The following is a 20,591-nucleotide window of genomic DNA, read 5'->3' on the forward strand; positions in this document are numbered from 1 at the left end:
TATGCTACACAATAAGCTTTCTCGACTCACCCTGGCTCACCAGCGTGCCCCCTCCCTTTATCTCCATAATGCTATCCGGGATACCAGGTTGCGTCTGGATGCTGTCCTGTCCACCGGAGTGGAAAAAGCGCTTAGGTGGACTAAGGCCACATACTACCGCTATGCCAATAAGCCGGATAGGTTGCTTGCCAATATGCTCCGCACCAAACAACGGCTTAACTATGTTCACACCATTCAGCTGCACCCTGGTTCCCGGTCCTCCCACCCCGATAAGATTTACCAGACTTTTCACTCTTACTACTCTAAACTTTATTCTATCCCTGGCCAGTCGCCTACTTTCACCCCCAGTCTGAACTCTTTTCTTGATTCTACCCTTCCCTCTCTCACTGACCCCGAAAGGGATCTCCTTAATTCTCCAATTTCATACGAAGATGTGTCAGATACAATCGCGTCCCTGAAACTGGGAAAAGCCCCTGGCCCAGATGGCCTGTCTGCAATGTACTATAAGAAATTCTCTCCTATTCTAGTTCCCCACCTAGTTAACCTTTATAATAACCTCTTTCAGGCCCCCTCTTTACCCCCTGAATACTTGGATGCCCTTATAACGGTGATCCCCAAACCCCAGAAGGACCCGTCCCTGGTCTCAAACTACCGCCCAATCTCCTTAATTAACCTGGATACGAAGATATTAACGTCTATCCTGGCACGCAGACTGAACACTATACTGCCCCGTATTATTCACGCTGACCAGGTGGGCTTTATACCGGGGAGACAAGCGGCGGACAATATTAGGAGGGTGCTGGGGGTGGTGCACTGGGCTTCCTCCACTTCTACTCCTGTTATGCTATTGGCCTTAGACATAGAAAAGGCCTTCGACTCAGTTCTCTGGCCATACCTTTGGGGGGTCCTCTCTAAAATGGGGTTCACTGGGCCGTTTGTACACCTCCTACACCTGCTGTACTCTAATCCTACGGCTTTTCTCAAACTCCCTACCTCCTCCCCTTCCCCGATTTTTATTAAGAGGGGCACTCGCCAGGGATGCCCGTTATCTCCTGCTCTCTTCGCCCTGGCGATGGAGCCCCTGGCGAGATCCCTACGAGCCTCTCCCACCGTGCTGGGGGTCACGATTAAGGACTCTACCCATAAACTTTGTTTGTTTGCCGATGACCTCCTTCTATCCCTGACACACCCCCTATCATCTCTACCTAACCTGTTTCGCCTACTCACAGACTTCTCGTCTTGCTCGGGTCTCCGGATTAGTCCATCTAAGTCTGAAACACTCTATATACATGTTCCCCTCCATACACAAAAGTTGATCTCCCTCAACTTTAACTTTCCTCCTCCAAGGCCTGCCCTATCCTATTTAGGTGTTCATATAACCTCGGCGGTTGCTTCCCTCTACGGTGCGAACTACCCGCCCCTATACAAATCTATTCGACATGATATCCGCACTTGGGACAAACCATATTTATCGTGGATCGGAAGAATAAACACGGTTAAAATGGTGATTCTGCCTAAACTACTATACCTGTTTCGCACTCTTCCGGTTCCGGTCTCAACTGCGGATCTCAGGTCCCTTCAGTCCGATGTCTTTAAATTTGTATGGAAATCCGGGACCCCCCGCATAGCACGTAATGTAATGTACCTTCATAAGCGTTTAGGTGGTATGTCCGTCCCCAACTTTCAAAAATACTATTATGCTGCCAGACTAGGACAGATGGCCTGGTTCCTGACAGATGGCGATACCCCCATCTGGGTTCACCTCGAATCCTCCCTCATCTCTCCCCACTCATTCTCTTCTCTAATGTGGTCTACTCAACCTGTCACTAAATACGTCCCTTACTCTGCCCTCCTCACTCTTCATTCCCTCTCCCTTTGGCGACTGGTCTGCTTTCGCTTTCACCTACAATCTTGCCCTCCTCCCCTCCTGCCCTTCCTCTGTAACCCTTTTTTCCCACCCGGTCTTGCTCATTCCTCATTCAGTTGGTGGACTTCACTATCCCTGACTACTGCCCATCAATTCCACACTCGAGGGGTTCTGATGACAAAGGAAGTGTTTGCTCTACAATTTCGCCCCCCACCCTCAGAACTCTTCCGAATGCATCAGATCTTTTCATTCCTACATTCTAATTTCCCTGCACGCACCATACCACAGTTGACTAGGTTTGAACGTCTTATGCAATATAGTCCTTCTAGACGAGGACTTCTATCCATAATATATGGAATACTAAATTCTCCCCCACCCGACACTAAACTGTCGTTCATGACCCAATGGGAAGCTGACTTCCATATGGAACTGTCTCTGGAAGACTGGAGGGAATGTTGCGACACCTTGAGTAGAGGGAGCTGGCAGGTGTCCCTTACTGAGACGTCACTGAAAATATTACATAGGACGTATTATGTTCCCACGAGAATACATTCCATCTTCCCCTGTGCCTCTCCCTTATGCTTTAGGGGCTGCGCAGATAGGGGAACCATGCTTCATATATGGTGGACCTGTCCTCTCGTCAGAACATTCTGGACATCTGTTCTTTCTATTCTTCGCTCTGTTCTCTCTTTTCGCTGTCCCCTCCAACCTGCTTTTTGCCTCCTTAGCAGACGGCCACGCAGGATGCCCAACAGCCAATTTAGACTAGCGCAATTCATACTGCTGGCTGCGCGGATCCATATAGCAACTTGCTGGAAAAGCCCAGTCCTGTCTATTGATAGAGTAATTGATAGAGTTAATAATATTCTGATCTTTGAAAAAATTAACGCGGTTCGCGCCGACATAATGGCCTCCTACGAGAAAGTCTGGTCTCCCTGGATATCATCCTCCTATTGCCCGGAGATTCGCCATACTTTGTCTCTAACGTAATCACTGACAACACCCGTTCTGTTTTATTACCCTGCTGTCTATTTTTATCCACACATGTCTGACCCATGGACTTGTTTATCCCCCTATTCCCTTTTATTCATTTGATTTTACCTCTTTGTTGATTCGGGCTGCGTCCCGATATTTTTGCTTTACCTTGGTATTGCTACCTTTATGCCTATTACAATAAAATTGGTTATTTGATACTAAAAATAATCCAAGTTTTACTAACATGATCACTAACCTCAATTGTCACATACTCCTTCAATTTTTTGCATGTGGAGAAAACAGTTTCTGATGTAGCAAACTCAAAATACCAGAGTTTATTCTTCATCCTTTAAACATAAAGCAAATCACACCCATAGAATACTTAATAACATTTTACGTAAACGATACATAATAGTCAAGAAGTACCAGAATATATAAAAAGACATATAAAATGTTACCACTTTCCATGATAACACTACAGCAGAAAACTCATGACAGATGCATGATGTTACAAATTGGTTTTCAAATTTTGAATGCATAAAGGGGTCGATAAGGTAAATATGTGTAGTAGTTAAAAGGCTATGGGCAGCATTGAATGCACTTTTTATTATTGAATTGCACATATTATGATGCTTAAAGCATTTTCAAAAGGTCTTTTTGAAAAATTGTGCTTCACATATAGTGCAGGCTATCATGTCCTATTCCCAGTGAATTGTATCAAAGAAGTCTCTAGGTCTCCATGCTTTGTCTTTAATTTGGTCATAAATAAGTATAAGGAATCATTCAGAAAAGGAAAAATATGAGCCTGAGTTGTCAGGCAGCTTCTCTGATTGATTTCACTGTGAATAGGACAAAATAGCCTGTGCCATATGTGAAAAAAGGTTGTAGAAGAGGAACTTTGCTAAATTTTTAATAAAGACCTATAAAAATAAGTTTTACACCATATGTGTGCAAGGCAATAAAAAAAAGTGCATTTAATAGTGTCCATAGGCTTTAACAAATGGAAGTGGGATTCAATAAAAATACATATTTGCTTATATGTGTTTAAGAATAAAAGGCTTCCAGTATAATAAAGCAATAAAGGTTAAGTTGTCATGGTCACCTGCTGTTGAATTTTTCAGGATATTTCTCCCTCATAACGTGAAACCGATGAGCAATGGAAGCATCCTGTAAATATGAAACAATAAGGCACATGCATAAGCTAAATATGTTCAGTCAGGTGTATCTTAACTTTTGACTAGCACAGTACTCTATACAATAGACTGCAGACGGATAAGTGAATTAATTATTTTAAATAATTTGCAAAAGTTTTTTTTTTAAGTAGGTTTAAAGGGGTTATCCAGGAATAAAAAATAACAAAAAACTAGAGCTAATTTCTTTCAAAAACAGTCTGTCTCCAGGTTGGATGTGGCTCTGCAGCTCAGTTCCATTGAAATGAATGGAGCCAAGTTGTAATACCACACCCAACCTGGAGACAGACGTGGTTTTTTAAATCAATTAGCTATGTTTTTCTATTCCTGAATAACCTCTTCAATAACTTTATTCAACATTATATTTTATACATTTAGGAAATAAATCAGTAATTTGTCTTAGTACTGGCTAAAGATGCCCCATACCCCAATAAATGCTGACCAGTGGAAACACCACAGTACCTACCACTCCAATGGAAAAGTAGTTATTAATGATCTCATACGGGACAGGGTCTCCTTTTTCCTCATGGTTCTCTGGTATGACCTCAATGTTCCATCGGTCCATCAATAATATTGAACTTTTTTCAATGTCTTTCAAAAATTTTACTAGATTTTCGCCATCATACCCTGCAAAATTAAGAAGTTTATATCTGAGGCTGTTTCTGAACTTCTCGTTCATTCACTCATGCCTGCAAATTATAGACACTATAACCTCCTCCCTACAGACAACACTAGCACCCCAATCTCCTCTATTAGGCTGGAGTCACATACACTGTTTTTCTTTTTTTATGAAGTTTTTTTGATGAAGTTTTTTGTGCCAAAGTGAAGGAAGGAAAAGTATAAGGGCCATATTACACAGGCTGATTTTTGGCCAAACAGAGCAATATCACCCTATGTAATATAGCCAGGGATCAGTTGATCTGCTGATCGGGTTGTTTTCACCTATCAAAATAAAATAATCAGCTTTTGGCCACACATCCTTTATAAAAATGGGGAGATGCGACCCTGCCCATTGCTGGAGCTGTGAATAAGTTTTGTAAAAGAGAGTAGATCTAGTAGATCAGTATGTGTTTACATAGAGAACATCAGGCCATCTAAGTCTTTCCTTTATATTCCCCATTCCTTTTGAATCCCAACGACTTCAGTATTTCTCCAAATAAATGCTGTGTATAAACCAGCCTAAGGGTTTGTTTTCAATTTTTTTTTTTACATTTATTTAATAATTTTTTTTATATGACACACAACTTTTATCCCCATAGTGGCCAAGCAAATTTGGGCCTTATATACCATATTTATCGGGGTATACCACGCACCGGCCTATAACACGCACCCTCATTTTACCAAGGATATTTGGGTAAAAAACGTTTTTTACCCAAATATCCATGATAAAATGAGGGTGCGTGTGTGCGCGTGTATACCCCGATATACCCCCAGGAAAGGCAGGGGGAGAGAGGCAGTCGCTGCCCGCTTCTCTCCCCCTGCCTTTCCTGGGGTCTAGAGCGCTGCTGTCGGCCCTTCTCACCCCCTGGTTATCGGCGCCGCTGCCCGTTCTGTCCCCCTGACTATCGGTGCCGGCGCCGATAGCCAGGGGGAGAGAAGCGGCGCCGACAGCCAGGGGGAGAGAAGGGGCAGCGGCACCCATTGCCGGCGCCGCTGCCCCGTTGCCTCCCCCCATCCCCGGTGGCATAATTACCTGAGTCCGGTCCGCGCTGCTCCAGGCTTCCGTCGTGCGTCCCCAGCGTCGTTGCTATGCACGGCGCGGCGCTCTGACGTCATGCGCCGCGCCGTTCAGCGCATAGCAATGACGCCGGGGACGCACGACGGAGGCCTGGAGCAGCGCGGACCGGACTCAGGTAATTATGCCACCGGGGATGGGGGGAGGCAACGGGGCAGCGGTGCCGGCAATGGGTGCCGCTGCCCCTTCTCTCCCCCTGGCTGTCAGCGCCGCTTCTCTCTCCCTGGCTATCGGCACCGATAGTCAGGGGGACAGAACGGGCAGCGGCGCCGATAACCAGGGGGTGAGAAGGGCCGACAGCAGCGCTCTAGACCCCAGGAAAGGCAGGGGGAGAGAAGCGGGCAGCGACGGCCTCTCTCCCCCTGCCTTTCCTGGGGGTGTATCGGCGTATAACACGCACACAGACTTTAGGCTAAAAATTTTAGCCTAAAAAGTGCGTGTTATACGCCGATAAATACAGTATATATATATATATATATATATATATATATATATTTTTTTTTTTTTTCATCACTGCATTCTAATTGCTCTTTATTGGAACCATTTTGGGGTTCATATATCTTATTGATTACATTTTATTAATTATTTTGGGGGGGATAGTGAAAAAAAATGCTGTTTGAAATTCAAAATAAACTGTGGGTCAGTACAATTACAGCAATACCAAATGTACATACATTTTTTTTTTTGTTAATTTGGCACAATAGAACCCTTTTTATCATTTTTTGAGAGGCAGATTAGCAAAATCTTGCTATTTTCATCTTTTGTGTAATTTTGTTTTACAATGTTTACTGTCCAGATAAATAAAGATATATATATTTTTTTATAGTTTGGGTTGAAACAAAATAATGTTCAGATGTTGTAAATGAATTTATGTTTACAATAAAAAAATGATTTTATATGGGGCTTTTTTGCATTTCCATTTGGGATGGGGGGATTTTTTTTTTAATTTAAACTTTATTTTTTACATGTTAAAAGGGGTTATCCACCATAATTTTAGTACCTACCTGCCAGACAGTAATGGACATGCCCAGGAAAGATCTGTGCTTGTCTTGGGGCTAAATGGCTATGTTGTGAGACTAACATAATGCTGTGGCTATCTTTTTGTGAATTGGGTATTTTCTGTTGGATTTTGTTCTCATACTACACATCCCATAGTTCCAGGATTGTAAGTTTGAGGTCATTTTCCTCCCTCCCACACATTTGCCACCCCACCCATTGAAACACAAATGAGTTGCATTCCATTCAAAAGACCAGTGTTTCCTAACCAGGGTGCCTACTGCTGTTGCAAAATGATCTCTCTCCCACTCAGCGGTCGCTCCACTCATTGAAGCAGACAGGCTCCCTTTCATCACATGACTAGTGATGTCACGTCTCGATGTACTGCAACCTGGGAAAACCCGAGACCTGAATAATTTTGTATGCTGTTAAAAATAAATATTGGGGCGAAAATCACAGAAGAATTGTGAGACCACCGTCACACACAGGTACAGACACTATATTATGAACTACACTAACTTTACAGCCCCTGTAGCATAGTCAAATTAAAAAAAAAAACTTTAACTACTCCCACTAGGGAAATTTTACAATACAATACAATGCATTACTGATGTAATGCAGTGTATTATGCCTGTCAGCGTTATGCTGACAGGCAATCTATACAGCCATGCCTCTGGCACAGCTGTATAGAGGCTTAGCCATGGTAGACCTGGGGTCCTTCAGAAAGACCCAAGCTGCCATGGAGACCGGTCTACACCTGTCGATCTTGTTGCTGGACTGCAGATCTGGTAAGAGATCCCTTCATTCCCATTACATGCAGAGTAGCATGTTTTGACCTTGGCATGCAACGAGTTAAAAGGGTTTTCCAGGGTTAAAAAACACAGCTGCTTTCTTTCAAAAACGGAACCACACCTGTCTACAAGTTGTGTATGGTATTACACAGCCTGCTCCATTCACTTCAATGAACTGGACTGCAATGCCACACACAAACTGAGGACAAGAATGGTGTTGTTTCTAGACGAAAGGAACTGTTTTTCTAATTGTGGACAACCCTATAAAGATTTTCCGATTAAATATTACATTGATGGTCAGATGGTAATTTCAGGCTTGCCATACCCTGACTTTAGTGCACCGAACCATCTGTTATTAAACCATATGATAAACCATAATAATAAACCATAGCAGCAGCAAAATTTCATTACATTGGTGGAAGTTGGAAACACAAATAAACAGTGGCCCCAGAGAGTAGCGCAGATCAGCATAATGGAGGAACTCAAGAGTGGGGAAAATAATGACTTGAGTTACAAACATGTATGGACTCCTTGAATGAAAGACAGAGATTTATGTCTAAGAGCAGGGATTAGCACCCCCCCTCCCTTTACTCTTTTACTTTTTCTTTCTGCTATTCTCTCCTTTCTTTTCTTCTTCTATACTTGTTACAAATTTTTTATTCATGTTTTTTTTTTTTTTTTCTCTCTGCTTCAGGTTATATTTTTAATACTCTAAGAGGTGAGAGTAAGCAGAGAAAATAAAGTACCGGTTATTTATATCCCACCCTGTCACCACTAGGGGAGTAAATGTTAGAAATTATGCATTTAATAGTATAAGCTGTAAGAGAACATCTTCTTCTACAAGAACTTGAAAAAAACAAACAGAAAATCATATTCAGAATGTCCTTTTATTGGTTGCTATTAAAATATAAATAAATTGGGGTGCAGTTATCAATGTGTCCACTAGATGTCAGGACCACACAGTGATTAAAACCACAGCTCCAGTCATTAGCCACCAGTCCTTTCTGAGGAAGCTTGGGAACAAGTGAAACGTTAAAGGCACTGGCTAATTAATATTTTAACCAGCAGTTTTTCAGTCTCCTGTGACAACCAGAAACAGTGTCCAAACTGTGGGGGCCATACAAATATTAGTGCACCCTGACCAGCAGTAGCACGGTTGTCACTTACAAATTATACTACAGGTAGACTGGAGCTGTGGTTTTAATCACTGTGTGGTCCTGACATCTAGTGGACACATTGATAACTGCACCCCAATTTATTTATATTTTAATAGCAACAAATAAAAGTTAGATTTTAATTGGGAGGGATCTAGTTTAGGGTACCCCTTTGGGGGTGTTCCCCTAAAGTTGTTGTTATATGGTATTGCCCTGGTGCCTCCTGGGGATTTTGTTGTTTAAATTAGACAATTGACACCCAGAGAAGAAACTGCTGTGTCATAAAATGCCAATACTAGTCTACATATACAAAAAATATAAACACGTAAATACACAAATAAATAATGCATTCATTTTTATATACAACTGTTCAATACAAAGGCTGTTCCACTCCATTAGGGGACAGCATTACTAGATGTTTTATTGTCAGTCAAGACTTGTGGCTAACAAAACAATAAGGATTCTCACCTCCTCCCCATCTGAGACATCGAGCAAGGTCATTCCCGGTACCCAGGGGCAGCACAGCAACAGGCGGCCTTTGTGGAAGGTTCGCTTTATCTAGTAAAGATAAATGGAAAGAGATTGGGGTAGATATTCAAAAACAACTGTAATTTCTATTTATGCAATATTCATTTTTCTCTCACATTTTCAAAGGTCTCTTGTGCTGCTTTGAAAATACGAAAATATCCTTTGCACTTAAAGAATTTTATGAAACTATACTAAACCTGTATGCAATGTTCTTACAATAAAAATGTATTTCTACAAGAAAATACGAAAATATGTGAGTTCATTTTCATGCCACTTTAGATTTTTTGTTGCCACCATATTGGATTTTTTTGACCCATAATTGCCGAGTTTGGTGCCAAAATCAGCAATTTTGCGGCAAAATTTTACATCCCGGAAAATTCTGGCGGAAACATCTCATGTAATATTCTATGATTACTAGTGCCCAGATAAGCGAATACTGTAGAAATGAAACCTTTTTAGGGCTTAAATGTGAGTTCAGGCACAGCGATCATGAAAAAAAAAAAAACTTTTTTTAATAACATTTTCCACTAATAATTATTTTTTTTCAATAGTTGATTAAATAACACATTTTCAAAAAAAAAAAAAAAAACTAAAGAAAAAAAACTAAAAAAAAAACTACAACTATTTCTGTGATTTCTACACTAGCAAAAAGCTGGTGTGAAATTTTTGATGTAAAATGGACTCTCACCCCTTTGAAAATATCATGTAAAACATAAAATGTACATAGCCACAACCACTTTTGCAAAACTGGTGTGACTAGTGTAAACCTTGGATAATTCTCATGCTTTTTTTTTTTTTTAAAGTATTTATTTAAAACCATTTCAAATAACAACAATAGCCAAAGACAGTACCGCACTAGTACAGAGCTCCTCCGGCCATTGCGACCAGTAAAGAAGTGTAGGGAAATTTATATAACAAGCATACAGTGGGGATCAAAAGTTTGGGCACCCCAGGTGAAAATTTCTATTAATGTGCATAAAGAAGCCAAGGAAAGATGGAAAAATCTCCAAAAGGCATCAAATTACAGATTAGACATTCTTATAATATGTCAACAAAAGTTAGATTTTATTTCCATCATTTACACTTTCATAATAACAGAAAACAAAAAAATGGCATCTGCAAAAGTTTGGGCACCCTGCAGAGTTAATATATTGTACTTTGGCAAGTATCACAGCTTGTAAACGCTTTTTGTAGCCAGCCAAGAGTCTTTCAATTCTTGTTTGAGGTATCTTTGCCCATTCTTCCTTACAAAAGTCTTCCAGTTCTTTGAGATTTCTGGGCTGTCTGTCATGCACTGCTCTTTTAAGGTCTATCCATAGAGTTTCAATTATGTTGAGGTCAGGAGATTGTGATGGCCATGGAAAAACCTTAAGTTTAAGCCTCTTGATATAATCCCTTCTTCTATTTTTCCTTCTACTCGTGAAATGTTCCCTGTGCCACTGGCTGCAATACAACCCCAAAGCATGATTGATCCACCCCCATGCTTAACAGTTGGACAGAGGTTCTTTTCATAAAATTCTGTTCCCTTTCTTCTCCAAACATACCTTTGCTCATTCCGGCCAAAAAGTTCAATTTTAACCTCATCGGTCCACAGAACTTGTTTCCAAAATGCATCAGGCTTGTCTATATGTTCATTTGCAAAGTTCAAACGCTGATTTTTGTGGTGAGGACGTAGAAGAGGTTTTCTTCTGATGACTCTTCCATGAAGACCAAATTTGTACAAGTATCTCTTTATAGTGGAATAGTGTACCACAACTCCAGTGTCTGCCAGATCTTTCTGGAGGGATTGTGCAGTCATACGTGGGTTTTCAATTGTTTTTCTCACAATCCTGCGAGCTGTTCTGTCTGATATTTTTCTTGGTCTTCCAGATCTTGCTTTAACTTCCACTGTTCCTGATGACTGCCATTTCTTAATTACATTCCAAACAGAGGATACTGACATCTGAAAACGTTTTGCTATCTTCTTATAGCCTTCTCCAGCTTTTTAAGCGTCAACTATTTTCAGTTTCAGATTTCTAGACAACTGCTTAGAAGAACCCATGGTGCTGATTGTTGGGGCAAGATCAGATGAGTCTTGGCATTTAAAACCTTTGAGATTGACATCACCTGGTCTTCCCAGATGATGACTGAAAACAATCCATGACACTGGCAGGTCTCAGCTTTGCAAAAGGGGGCAGTGCATGCTATAAATTCTGCAGGGTGCCCAAACTTTTGCAGACGCCATGTTTTTGTTTTCTGTTATTTTGAAAGTGTATGATGGAAATATAATCTAACTTTTGTTGACATATTATAAGAATGTCTAATCTGTAATTTGATGCCTTTTGGAGATTTTTCCATCTTTCCTTGGCTTCTTTATGCACATTAATACAAATTTTTACCTGGGGTGCCCAAACTTTTGATTCCCACTGTATAAAAGAATGGTCAATCGTGAGGCCCAGTACTAGGCTGCACCGTAACACAACATACAGACACCCAGACACTCCCCGCTCACACACCCAGAGAAGTTCTCCCAACCTCATCCCTCAACTTAAGGAGAAAATGTATTACTGTGGAGAACTAACGCGCTCCTGAGGGACCACTGACCCAAAATCAGCCACGGTATCCACACTTTATCAAATTTCTTCAGGCAACCACGACTGATATATAACAATCTATACAAGGGATATATTTGTTAACCATGTCAAACCACCTAGAAATAGGGGGGATGCTAGTGTCCTCCCATGCCATGATTACAACTTTTTGCACACAGAACAATAGGAAAGGAATCTGCAGGCGTCTGTGGGAACCCGATTCCAGGTCATTAATGATTCCAAACAAACAAACTACCGGGGAAAACACATAGGGGAATTCTAACTGATCAGACAGGAACTGCATGACAGCTCTCCAGAAGGGTTCAACACACGGACAACTCCACACAGCATGAAGAAGGGAGCCCACATCCGACTGAAGTATCAGAAGAGGAGACACCTATATGATATAATTTTACAGGAGTGTAGCATAGACAAAGTATTAGTCTAGTCTGTATAAGCATATCCCTGGCACTTACCACAGTAGGATAATATGTTTGAACAACCTCCTCCCATTGGTCCTCTGCCAACTCCGGGATATAACCCACCCACTTTAAAAACGCTAAAACAAAGGGATCGGGACCCACTGACTGTAGAAGTTCATAAGCCTGTGTTAAGGGTTTGGTGAGGTTGGTGGTACCCAACAGCAGCTCCACTTCGGAAAAAGCTGGAGTCACATCAAGAGAGCCAAATTGCGCCACAATTGCATGTCTCAATTGGAGGTACCGATAATGGGCTCATGAAAATGCTCACACAATTCGTGAAAGGAAGGGAAAGAATGAAATTCCCCAAATAAATGTATAGCAAACTTGATCCCATGATCGCTCCAGAAGCCGGCCGCCTACAACTCCCGTAGGTGCTCAAAGTGAGGGTTACCCCACAGGTGTGCTCTTGGAGACAAAGCCGGTAACGGGAAGCACCTGGAGACCACCGCCCATACCTCCGTCACCATTTTAATAGGAGATGGCAACCAAGAAGAAGGAGAGTATCTATACAGGGTGTTAGTGAGAGTCTCATACGAACCCATAATGGCTCCCGCCAGTGCCGTAGCTGCATTCGCAAGATCCAGGTCGATCCACCAGGTGGCGTACACGAGCTGAGATGCTAGAAAGTAATTATGCATGTCAGGGGCAACAATACCAGCCCTCTTCTTTGGCGCCTGGAGCAGCGCCTGACCCAGTCTTGGAGGTTTATCTTGCCAATAGAAGGATCTCAGGTTACCACCCAGCTTCACAAAAAATTGCTTAGCGGGTGATCAAAGGGGACAAATGGAAGACATCTAGAAACTTAGGAAGATAGATCATTTAAAAAATATTAATTCTACCCGCCAACGACAAAGGCAAGGAGTTCCAAGACTGCAATCTAGTAGCCGTAGCGACCAGCACAGGGTCCAAATTCAGTGCCATGTAATCCCCCAGGCATGCAGTCACCTCCACCCCCAGGTACTCAAATTGAGCAACTACCTGTAACCCATGAGGGAGAGAAGGCAACAGAGGCATCATGGAAGATTTTGCCCAATTAACCCTCAGGCCTGAGAAGGAACCAAAGCTATCCAGTAGACTAAATAATGCCCCCAGGGAACCACGGACATCTTCTAAATAAACTTAAGTGTCATCTGCGTACATGGAGACCTTTTCCTCGAGGGACCCTCTAGACAACCCATGGATATCAGGTGAAGCTCTGATGGCCGCTGCCAATGGTTCCACAGCTAAGGCAAACAGAAACAGTGACAGTGGACATCCCTGCCTAGTACCCCTACCCAGCTGAAACGAGTCAGAGACATCCAGGTTCGTACGTATCTTAACTCTCAGCTTATCGTACAGTAGCATCACCCAAGCCCTGAACCTTTGACCAAGCGAAGGATCCGCAGCAGAGTCCAAAGATAAGGCCACTCCACCGAATCAAAAGCCTTGTATACATCAAGACTGATCACATAGCCCGGAGAAGAGTCCCTCTCCGCAGCAGCTATATTAAGATGTAGATGTTTAACATTAATATATGTGGCTCACCCCGGCATGAATCCAGTCTGATCAGGGTGAACAATGGACCCCATGACCCCCCTCAAACGATTAGCCAAAATCTTAGGTAAAAGTTTAATATCAACATTGAGAAGAGAAATCGGTTGGTACGACTCTGGTAGAGTCAGATCCTTACCTGGCTTCGGAAGAACTACTATCAGGGCCCCCCGCATGGAGTCTGGAAGCTCCCAGTCTCTGCAGCAACGCTAAAGAGATTTAGCAAGAGAGGAACCAGCTACTCCTTGTTCACCCTGTACAAGTCCCCAACCATCCTATTCAAACCAGGAGTTTTCCCTGACTGCAGTGAAGCAATAGCTTGAGAAACCTTATATGCAGAAAAAGGGGCATCTAAAGCAGATGCCTGTACTTCAGTTAAAGCTTTAAGGGGAAGTCCCTGCATAAAGGGGGTTAGCCCTCTGGAACCGCTGATAAACGGGAAGCATATAGACAACTATAAAAGGCCGGGAAAACACCATTAATAACTAAAGGGTCTGTCTCCAACACCTCAGTATCCCCCCTTGATACAAGGAATAGATATTACTAGCCTACTCTCCCTAGCTAAATATGCCAACAGTTTGCCATTTTTTTCTCCACATTCAAAAGGGCCGCCTCCCTGTCCAACCTCTCTTGAATTTGCTCCTTTTGACTAATCAGTAAAGCATTCTGTGCTTTAGCCCACTCCCGTTCCACCTCGGGGGTTGGGTTCCCTAACCATCTCGGCCTCCAAAGTCCCTACCTCCACCTGCAATGCCATCTCCCTAGCAGAATAAGCACTTCTCTGCCCCGCAACCCCTGTCATGAAAGCACCCCTTGCATGCACCTTATAAGTGTCCCACTGCACCAGTTTTTCAGGGTGAGACCCATTGTGCTTTCAAAAACAATTGTGGGCGACAAGCAAGGATGCCGCTATCAACCAGCCAGGGTGCATGCACCATAGTTTAGAAGAACGACAAGGGCCTAACGATAAGGTAAGTATAAGAGCTGAGTGATCTGAGATCAGGTATATGTGACATCTCTTACCATGGACAGAAGATCGAATGAAGCATACGCCAGATCAATTCTGGAGAAGGTTTTGTGGGCCGCTGAATAGAAGGAGAACAGTGGGTCAGACGGATGCCTCCAGTGCCATACCTCAGTAAGAGACAACGCCGTACTCCAGGCAACAAGACCAGGAGAGCCAGTGTCCACCATGCCAGTGCAATCGACTCCTGGATCTGGAACAGCATTAAAGTCACCATCATAGTTTGACAGGAGGTGAATGCACTCAGCAGGTTAGTGAACTTCTGAGTGTGGCAGGAAGCTTGCGGGGGTGAACAGCGCCTCCGGGCTCGGGCAACCCCGAAAACATAGGGGGAAAAGGCTCAGGTGAAGGGACCTCCAGAGCTTCTGCCAACCTAGAGAATCGACTGAGGGCTTTGGCAGCATGTGTGGAAAGTTTAGAAACCAGAGGGGTAGGAACACTGGAGTTCCATCTGGAATGGCTACTGGCCCTGGCGTGGCTCTCATCCGAAGATGAGTCTTCCTCAGACGATTGCCTCGCGGCCTCAGCTGCATGTTTAGACTTTCTGGACTTGTTCCTCTGGTACCAGTTGATTTAAAAAAAAGGTTTTTCACTAGAGTACCCCTTTAATGCACATCTATTTCTGAGGTAAAAGTGGTACATTTCAGGAGCAGCAAGAGACAGAGGGTCAAAAGTAAGGACTGTCCTATAAAGGGAACACTTAAGAGGTATGACTATGTACTCTTGCTGTCTGCATTTTTTCTTATCATGATTATGTGTGGTTCAGTAACTAGGGGTACAAGTAATTTATAAGTTTCACAGTTTCAGTTCAGATGTTATATGAAATGTTCTTTAATACCTGACAAAAAGGGGAAAAAAGTAACTTTTCTCTTACCAATAGCATCCAAAATCCATCCAACAGTACCATCCCCTCCGCACACTAAAATCCGATAGTCTTGAACATCCCAGAAAAAATTGAGACTAGTAATAAACAGAAGTAAATTTACTTTTTACAGTATTAGCACGGTTTTATTACAAAAGACATTATATCATATACTTTTTTAGAAGAAAAGTAGTTAAACGAGTCCACTGGTTCTATATCTTGTCTACATACAAAAATGCGTAAATGACTGTGCCCACGTTAATTATTTTCAAACAGAAATAAGAGAACAGCAGCTAGTTCCCAGAGGTATATTATGTATATATTTTAACAATATTTCCTTCTCTGTTCTTACCCAGGTCCAGGCCCCCCTTTGAGTAGATTATATACTTGTCGAGGGTTCAGCAGGTACTGGAACTTGCGAAGAACTCTGCAGTGGATAAGCGAGACAAAGCGAGACAATCTGCATTATACATTACATATATTCTATAGAAAATTAAAATTGTATAAAAATAACTAAACTATAATATACCACCAGCCTGATCCTCCCCACTACCTCTGTTTAATAACCTAGATGATGTGCTCTCCCTGCTCTACTGATGTTTTTTCGATCACACTGGAGCCTTAGCAGTAGTCTTCAGTGTGTTCAGATTGTGATCAGTAGAATAATCCATCATCCATGGAAGTAAATAGAATCAGCAGTGGGGCTAAAGCAACAGTGCCAGACTCAAGCGGCAGACAGGTTAGTATAGCGTATTTTATTATTTCATAATACTAGCATGCTGTGATTTTTTTTTCTTTAATTTATCTCTGACAACTCATTTAATAAACCATGAACAGTATATCTAGCTCAGCATAAATCATAAGTGAAGTCAATATTATGGCTGTTGAGAATGCAACACATGGATTTCAAAATATAGTTTTAAATATTACCTATGTAACATATATGTATTAATGGTAAAATATGTAATGGTGGTAATCAATTTCTTCAATTAATTAGTTGTCAATAAATGTATAACTCCACACTGACAAGAATATCTCGATGGCGTGTTTAGTATTACTTTTTTTTTTCTCATTCAAAAAAATTTTTATTAAAAGAAAACAGGGAAAACATACAAAACAGAATCACAGTGACTCCAGAGCAATGGAGCAATGAATGACAATGAAGTAATATGGTAGAAGATAAGCAATACCAGGGTGACTGGTGTAGGTACAATCACAAGAAGAATGCAATGTCAATGATATAGTATTAAGTCCCGGTAAACAGTGAATTGCCATGTACCATTACTGAGAGATTCGGAGAAAGATGTGGAGAGAGTATTACTTATTTTTGTGTTGGACCATTTACGTAAAGTTCAAATAAAATTATTTATTGTAACACGCAGGATTACTAGTGTGAATGCAGCAGTTTATATACACATAATAAGCAAACCAATATATTGGAGGAGTTAGTTGTTCTTATATCTGTACAGTGACTAATGAACAGATAACTCTGGAAAAGAAACCTGTACATCACATCAGAGAGGAAATATTTTGTCTGTGGGTTATTATATTTTCTCAAACTCTATACACAAACAAAAATGATAATATTTAGTTTATATGCCCTCACCTCTCTCCCTGTTTTCCTCCACTCTTTGGGTTGACAAAGACAAGTAAAGGGCGTGTGTCTGCAATTGGTATTATCTAAAAACATAAAAAAAAATTTAAATCAGGTATTTGTTAAAAGATTTGAAGGGACTGTGTCATGAAGACAAAACATATCAATATTCTCTTTTATGGCACATGGAAGTCATAGAGAGGGGTTTTCAGCTTGTGGCTACCCCTCTTGAAGTTAGGATAAAGAACCACTCTTTCACAGGGGTCACTCTAGCAGACCCAGTGGGTCCATACATTAGATGTACAGATATTCATCTAAATGGCTGACATGTAATCCTACAAATGCAGAGATTGCATGATACTGTAGGGCCAGATATGGTTTCACCTGGACATGGGGTTAGAGAAGCAGAATCTATAGTTGTCAGCTGATCACCTAGTGACTTCCTTAAAAAAAGGATTGTCTTCATAAAGGAAACAACTTAAAGAGCACTACAGCACTCCCCTAGGCTTTTTTCTTATGGAATGCCATTGAAGACTGCTTTACCCGTAAAGCCTGTCCTTCTGCTGAACTGAAGCTCTGTGCAGTTTCTTCTGAGGCAGCAATAAGATTCTTTTGGCTGTTCTGTCGTTCCTGTGCATGAAAAAGTAGAAAAGTAGGAATACATGTAGTAAACGATAATAAACTGAATAATAAAACAATAAGGAAAACATCTGTGCTGTATAAAAGGTTTAAGCAAATCAAAGAAAATAAAGATAACAGTAAATGCAAAGATGAGATGTGTAAAATATAACCAATCATCCATTCCATTAAAAGCACTGACAGATGAGAGAAATAACATTGATTACCTCCTGTCAAGGGTAAGATATATTAGGCAGCATAAAAATTGGCAGGCCTAAGGATCTGAGCAGGTCTTGTCAAATTGTGATGGTTTGATGACAGGGTAAGAGCATCTCCAACACGCCAGTACTTGTAGGGTGCTCTCAGTATGGGTAGTACCTGTCAAAAGTGGTCCAAGGAAGGACCAAAGTGTGATCTGGCACCTGGGTCATGGGTGCACAAGATTCATTGATGCTAGCTTCACTCCATGCTGACCCCAGTCAATCGCTGAAAGAACCTACAATAATCGCATGAGAACTAGACTATCAAACAAGGAAAGAATTGTGTGAAGAATAACTCTTTATTTTGCATCATGTGGTTGGCAGAGTGTATGTGCATAACTTATCTGGGGAAGAGATGGCACCAGGAGGTTTCAATATGGGAGGAAGTCAAGTTAGCAAAGCCATTGTGATGCTATGGGCAATGTTGTACTAGGAAAACCTTTTTAATATTTCTTGCTAAATAGCAAAAAAAATGTCATAATTAGTTTGAGGAACATAACAAAGAGTTTAAGGTAGTGGCCTCCAAATTCCACAGATCTCAATCCAATGGAACATCTGGGGAATATGCTGGACAAACAAATCTAATCCATTGAGGCTGCACCTCACAAGTTACATGACACGATCTAGTGTTAATGTCTTGGTGCCAAATCACAAGACATGTTTAGCGGTCTTGTGGTTTGGGGTTAATTACCAATTATCAAATAAGCTATTGGGATAGTCTGAGTTAACAGAGCTGGGGTGGGCTCTGCATTCAGGGTGAGCAACTACAAAGAGTGTCTTTAATTTGAATGACCAAACAAGTTTATTCATTACATGGATGGCCCATTCATTTTATTGGGAATTGTGTAATACTTTACTTCCCTTGTGGTTTTCATGGGACTTGGAACACCCTTTCAGCTAATTGTCAGGATATCTTGAGTTACCTTTCAAACCAAAAGGGATTACCTATACTAGATAGCCCATTAAGGATATATATTTAAAACAGATTATATTTTTTTTATATATTTTTAAGGTAAAAATAACCACAACAGAAATATATACTTATATATATAATATATACGTATGCATATACTTATATCTACTAATAAACCCACCAAGATTACAGGATAAATGCAGGAAGGTGGTAATATGTGGTCCCGCAATACCCCACCATCACACTTAGGAGAAATCATGGAAACACATTCATCATGAACCTAAAATAAAAAAGTATGTATTAGTGCATCTAGCTTTGTCGAACTATATTAATAACTGTAAGGTTAGATAGATTATAGCAGAGTGAATAATTAAGTTTTCTCCAATCCTGGTACTTGAAGCAGGAGTGCAGCAGTGCCTGTCAAAGTGCACAAACTACCCTTAATGTAAGTGCAGGAATGGGTTAAACCCAAAATATCAGTGACTTCTACACTTTAATGGAATATCCATCCACAACTGAATGTATAGGTTTATGATTCCATTCTAAAAACTTTGAGGCCCAGCAGATTGTTATTGAAATGCTACTGCAGTCAATGACATACCTACCACCATAGTGTATGCAATAGGGCTCACTGTCTTGGAAAATCACCACTTTCAAATGTAAGTGCAACCTTAGTGCGGTGGCCCAGTACAGGAGTTGCACCCCTGTACTCTAGCTGCCCTGTCCGGCAGCCTCCATGCACTGACCCCTGGGCACCCTTTTACCTGTCCTCTTGTATATTTATCTCTAAATGTACATATAATGTGTTATAGCTTTAAGACCTGTTGTCATGTGATTACCCTGTTGTCATGTGATTGTAACCCAGTGAGGTATCAGTGACAATGTGACCTAAGGGACCCCTCCTAGTCTCCCCATATAAGCCCTGGGTGGAGCTAGCTCTTTCTCTTATGCTCTTGTATGCTGAGTTGCAGTAAGGTGTGTGTCTGGAGTCCAGAGGAGGCCTAAAGTCAGTCAAGCAGCCACGGATTCTTAAGTCCATTGCCCCACAGGTTAAGTCAAAGCCTGGTAAGCTACAGAAGGGGTGAAGTCATGATGACTGACTGACTTGACTATGACTGTCTCAAGTCAGTGTGGCCTGCATCCAAATTGTCCAAGTCCACTATAAGTCCCAGCAAGCCCTAAGGTCTCTGTAGTCACTGGTCACTTCAGTGGGCCTAGCCAAGCTGTATAGATGGTTACATCTATCTGACTCAGTAAAGCTGCCGTTGTTCCGTAACTTGGCGTCTGAGTCATTATTTGCCCCCGTGCCTAGCCCAGGATCCTGCGGTATTCCTTTGGGTGGTGTAGAGGATAAACCACGCCCTGGCATCACGAACACAAGGGGTTAATGCCATCTGCCCCTAGGGTAATTCCATCTGCCCTCATCACACCCTCACCACATTAGGATGTGTTAACAGTTCAAAAATATTGCCCGACCATCTACGCTCATAGGTTTAGGTTGC

General features: G+C 41.7%; 1 protein-coding gene across 3 annotated transcripts in view; it reads right to left on the reverse strand.

Annotated features, from left to right (window-relative positions):
* The window catches only part of DGKA (diacylglycerol kinase alpha), a 218,334-nt gene that overhangs the window by 14,350 nt on the left and 183,393 nt on the right, over positions 1 to 20,591 (reverse strand). For all 3 annotated transcript variants that reach the window (XM_056562349.1, XM_056562351.1, XM_056562350.1), the window contains 9 exons: positions 19,271 to 19,369; positions 17,842 to 17,928; positions 17,311 to 17,384; positions 16,057 to 16,131; positions 15,717 to 15,802; positions 9,177 to 9,266; positions 4,499 to 4,659; positions 3,945 to 4,009; positions 3,099 to 3,189 (listed from right to left, as the gene is read on the reverse strand). In XM_056562349.1, coding sequence (XP_056418324.1) covers positions 3,099 to 3,189; positions 3,945 to 4,009; positions 4,499 to 4,659; positions 9,177 to 9,266; positions 15,717 to 15,802; positions 16,057 to 16,131; positions 17,311 to 17,384; positions 17,842 to 17,928; positions 19,271 to 19,369 — 828 coding nt within the window. The remainder of the gene's footprint in view (positions 1 to 3,098; positions 3,190 to 3,944; positions 4,010 to 4,498; positions 4,660 to 9,176; positions 9,267 to 15,716; positions 15,803 to 16,056; positions 16,132 to 17,310; positions 17,385 to 17,841; positions 17,929 to 19,270; positions 19,370 to 20,591) is intronic.

The sequence above is a fragment of the Hyla sarda genome, chromosome 2 (genome assembly GCF_029499605.1).
Source record: "Hyla sarda isolate aHylSar1 chromosome 2, aHylSar1.hap1, whole genome shotgun sequence".
Taxonomy (NCBI): Eukaryota; Metazoa; Chordata; class Amphibia; order Anura; family Hylidae; genus Hyla; species Hyla sarda.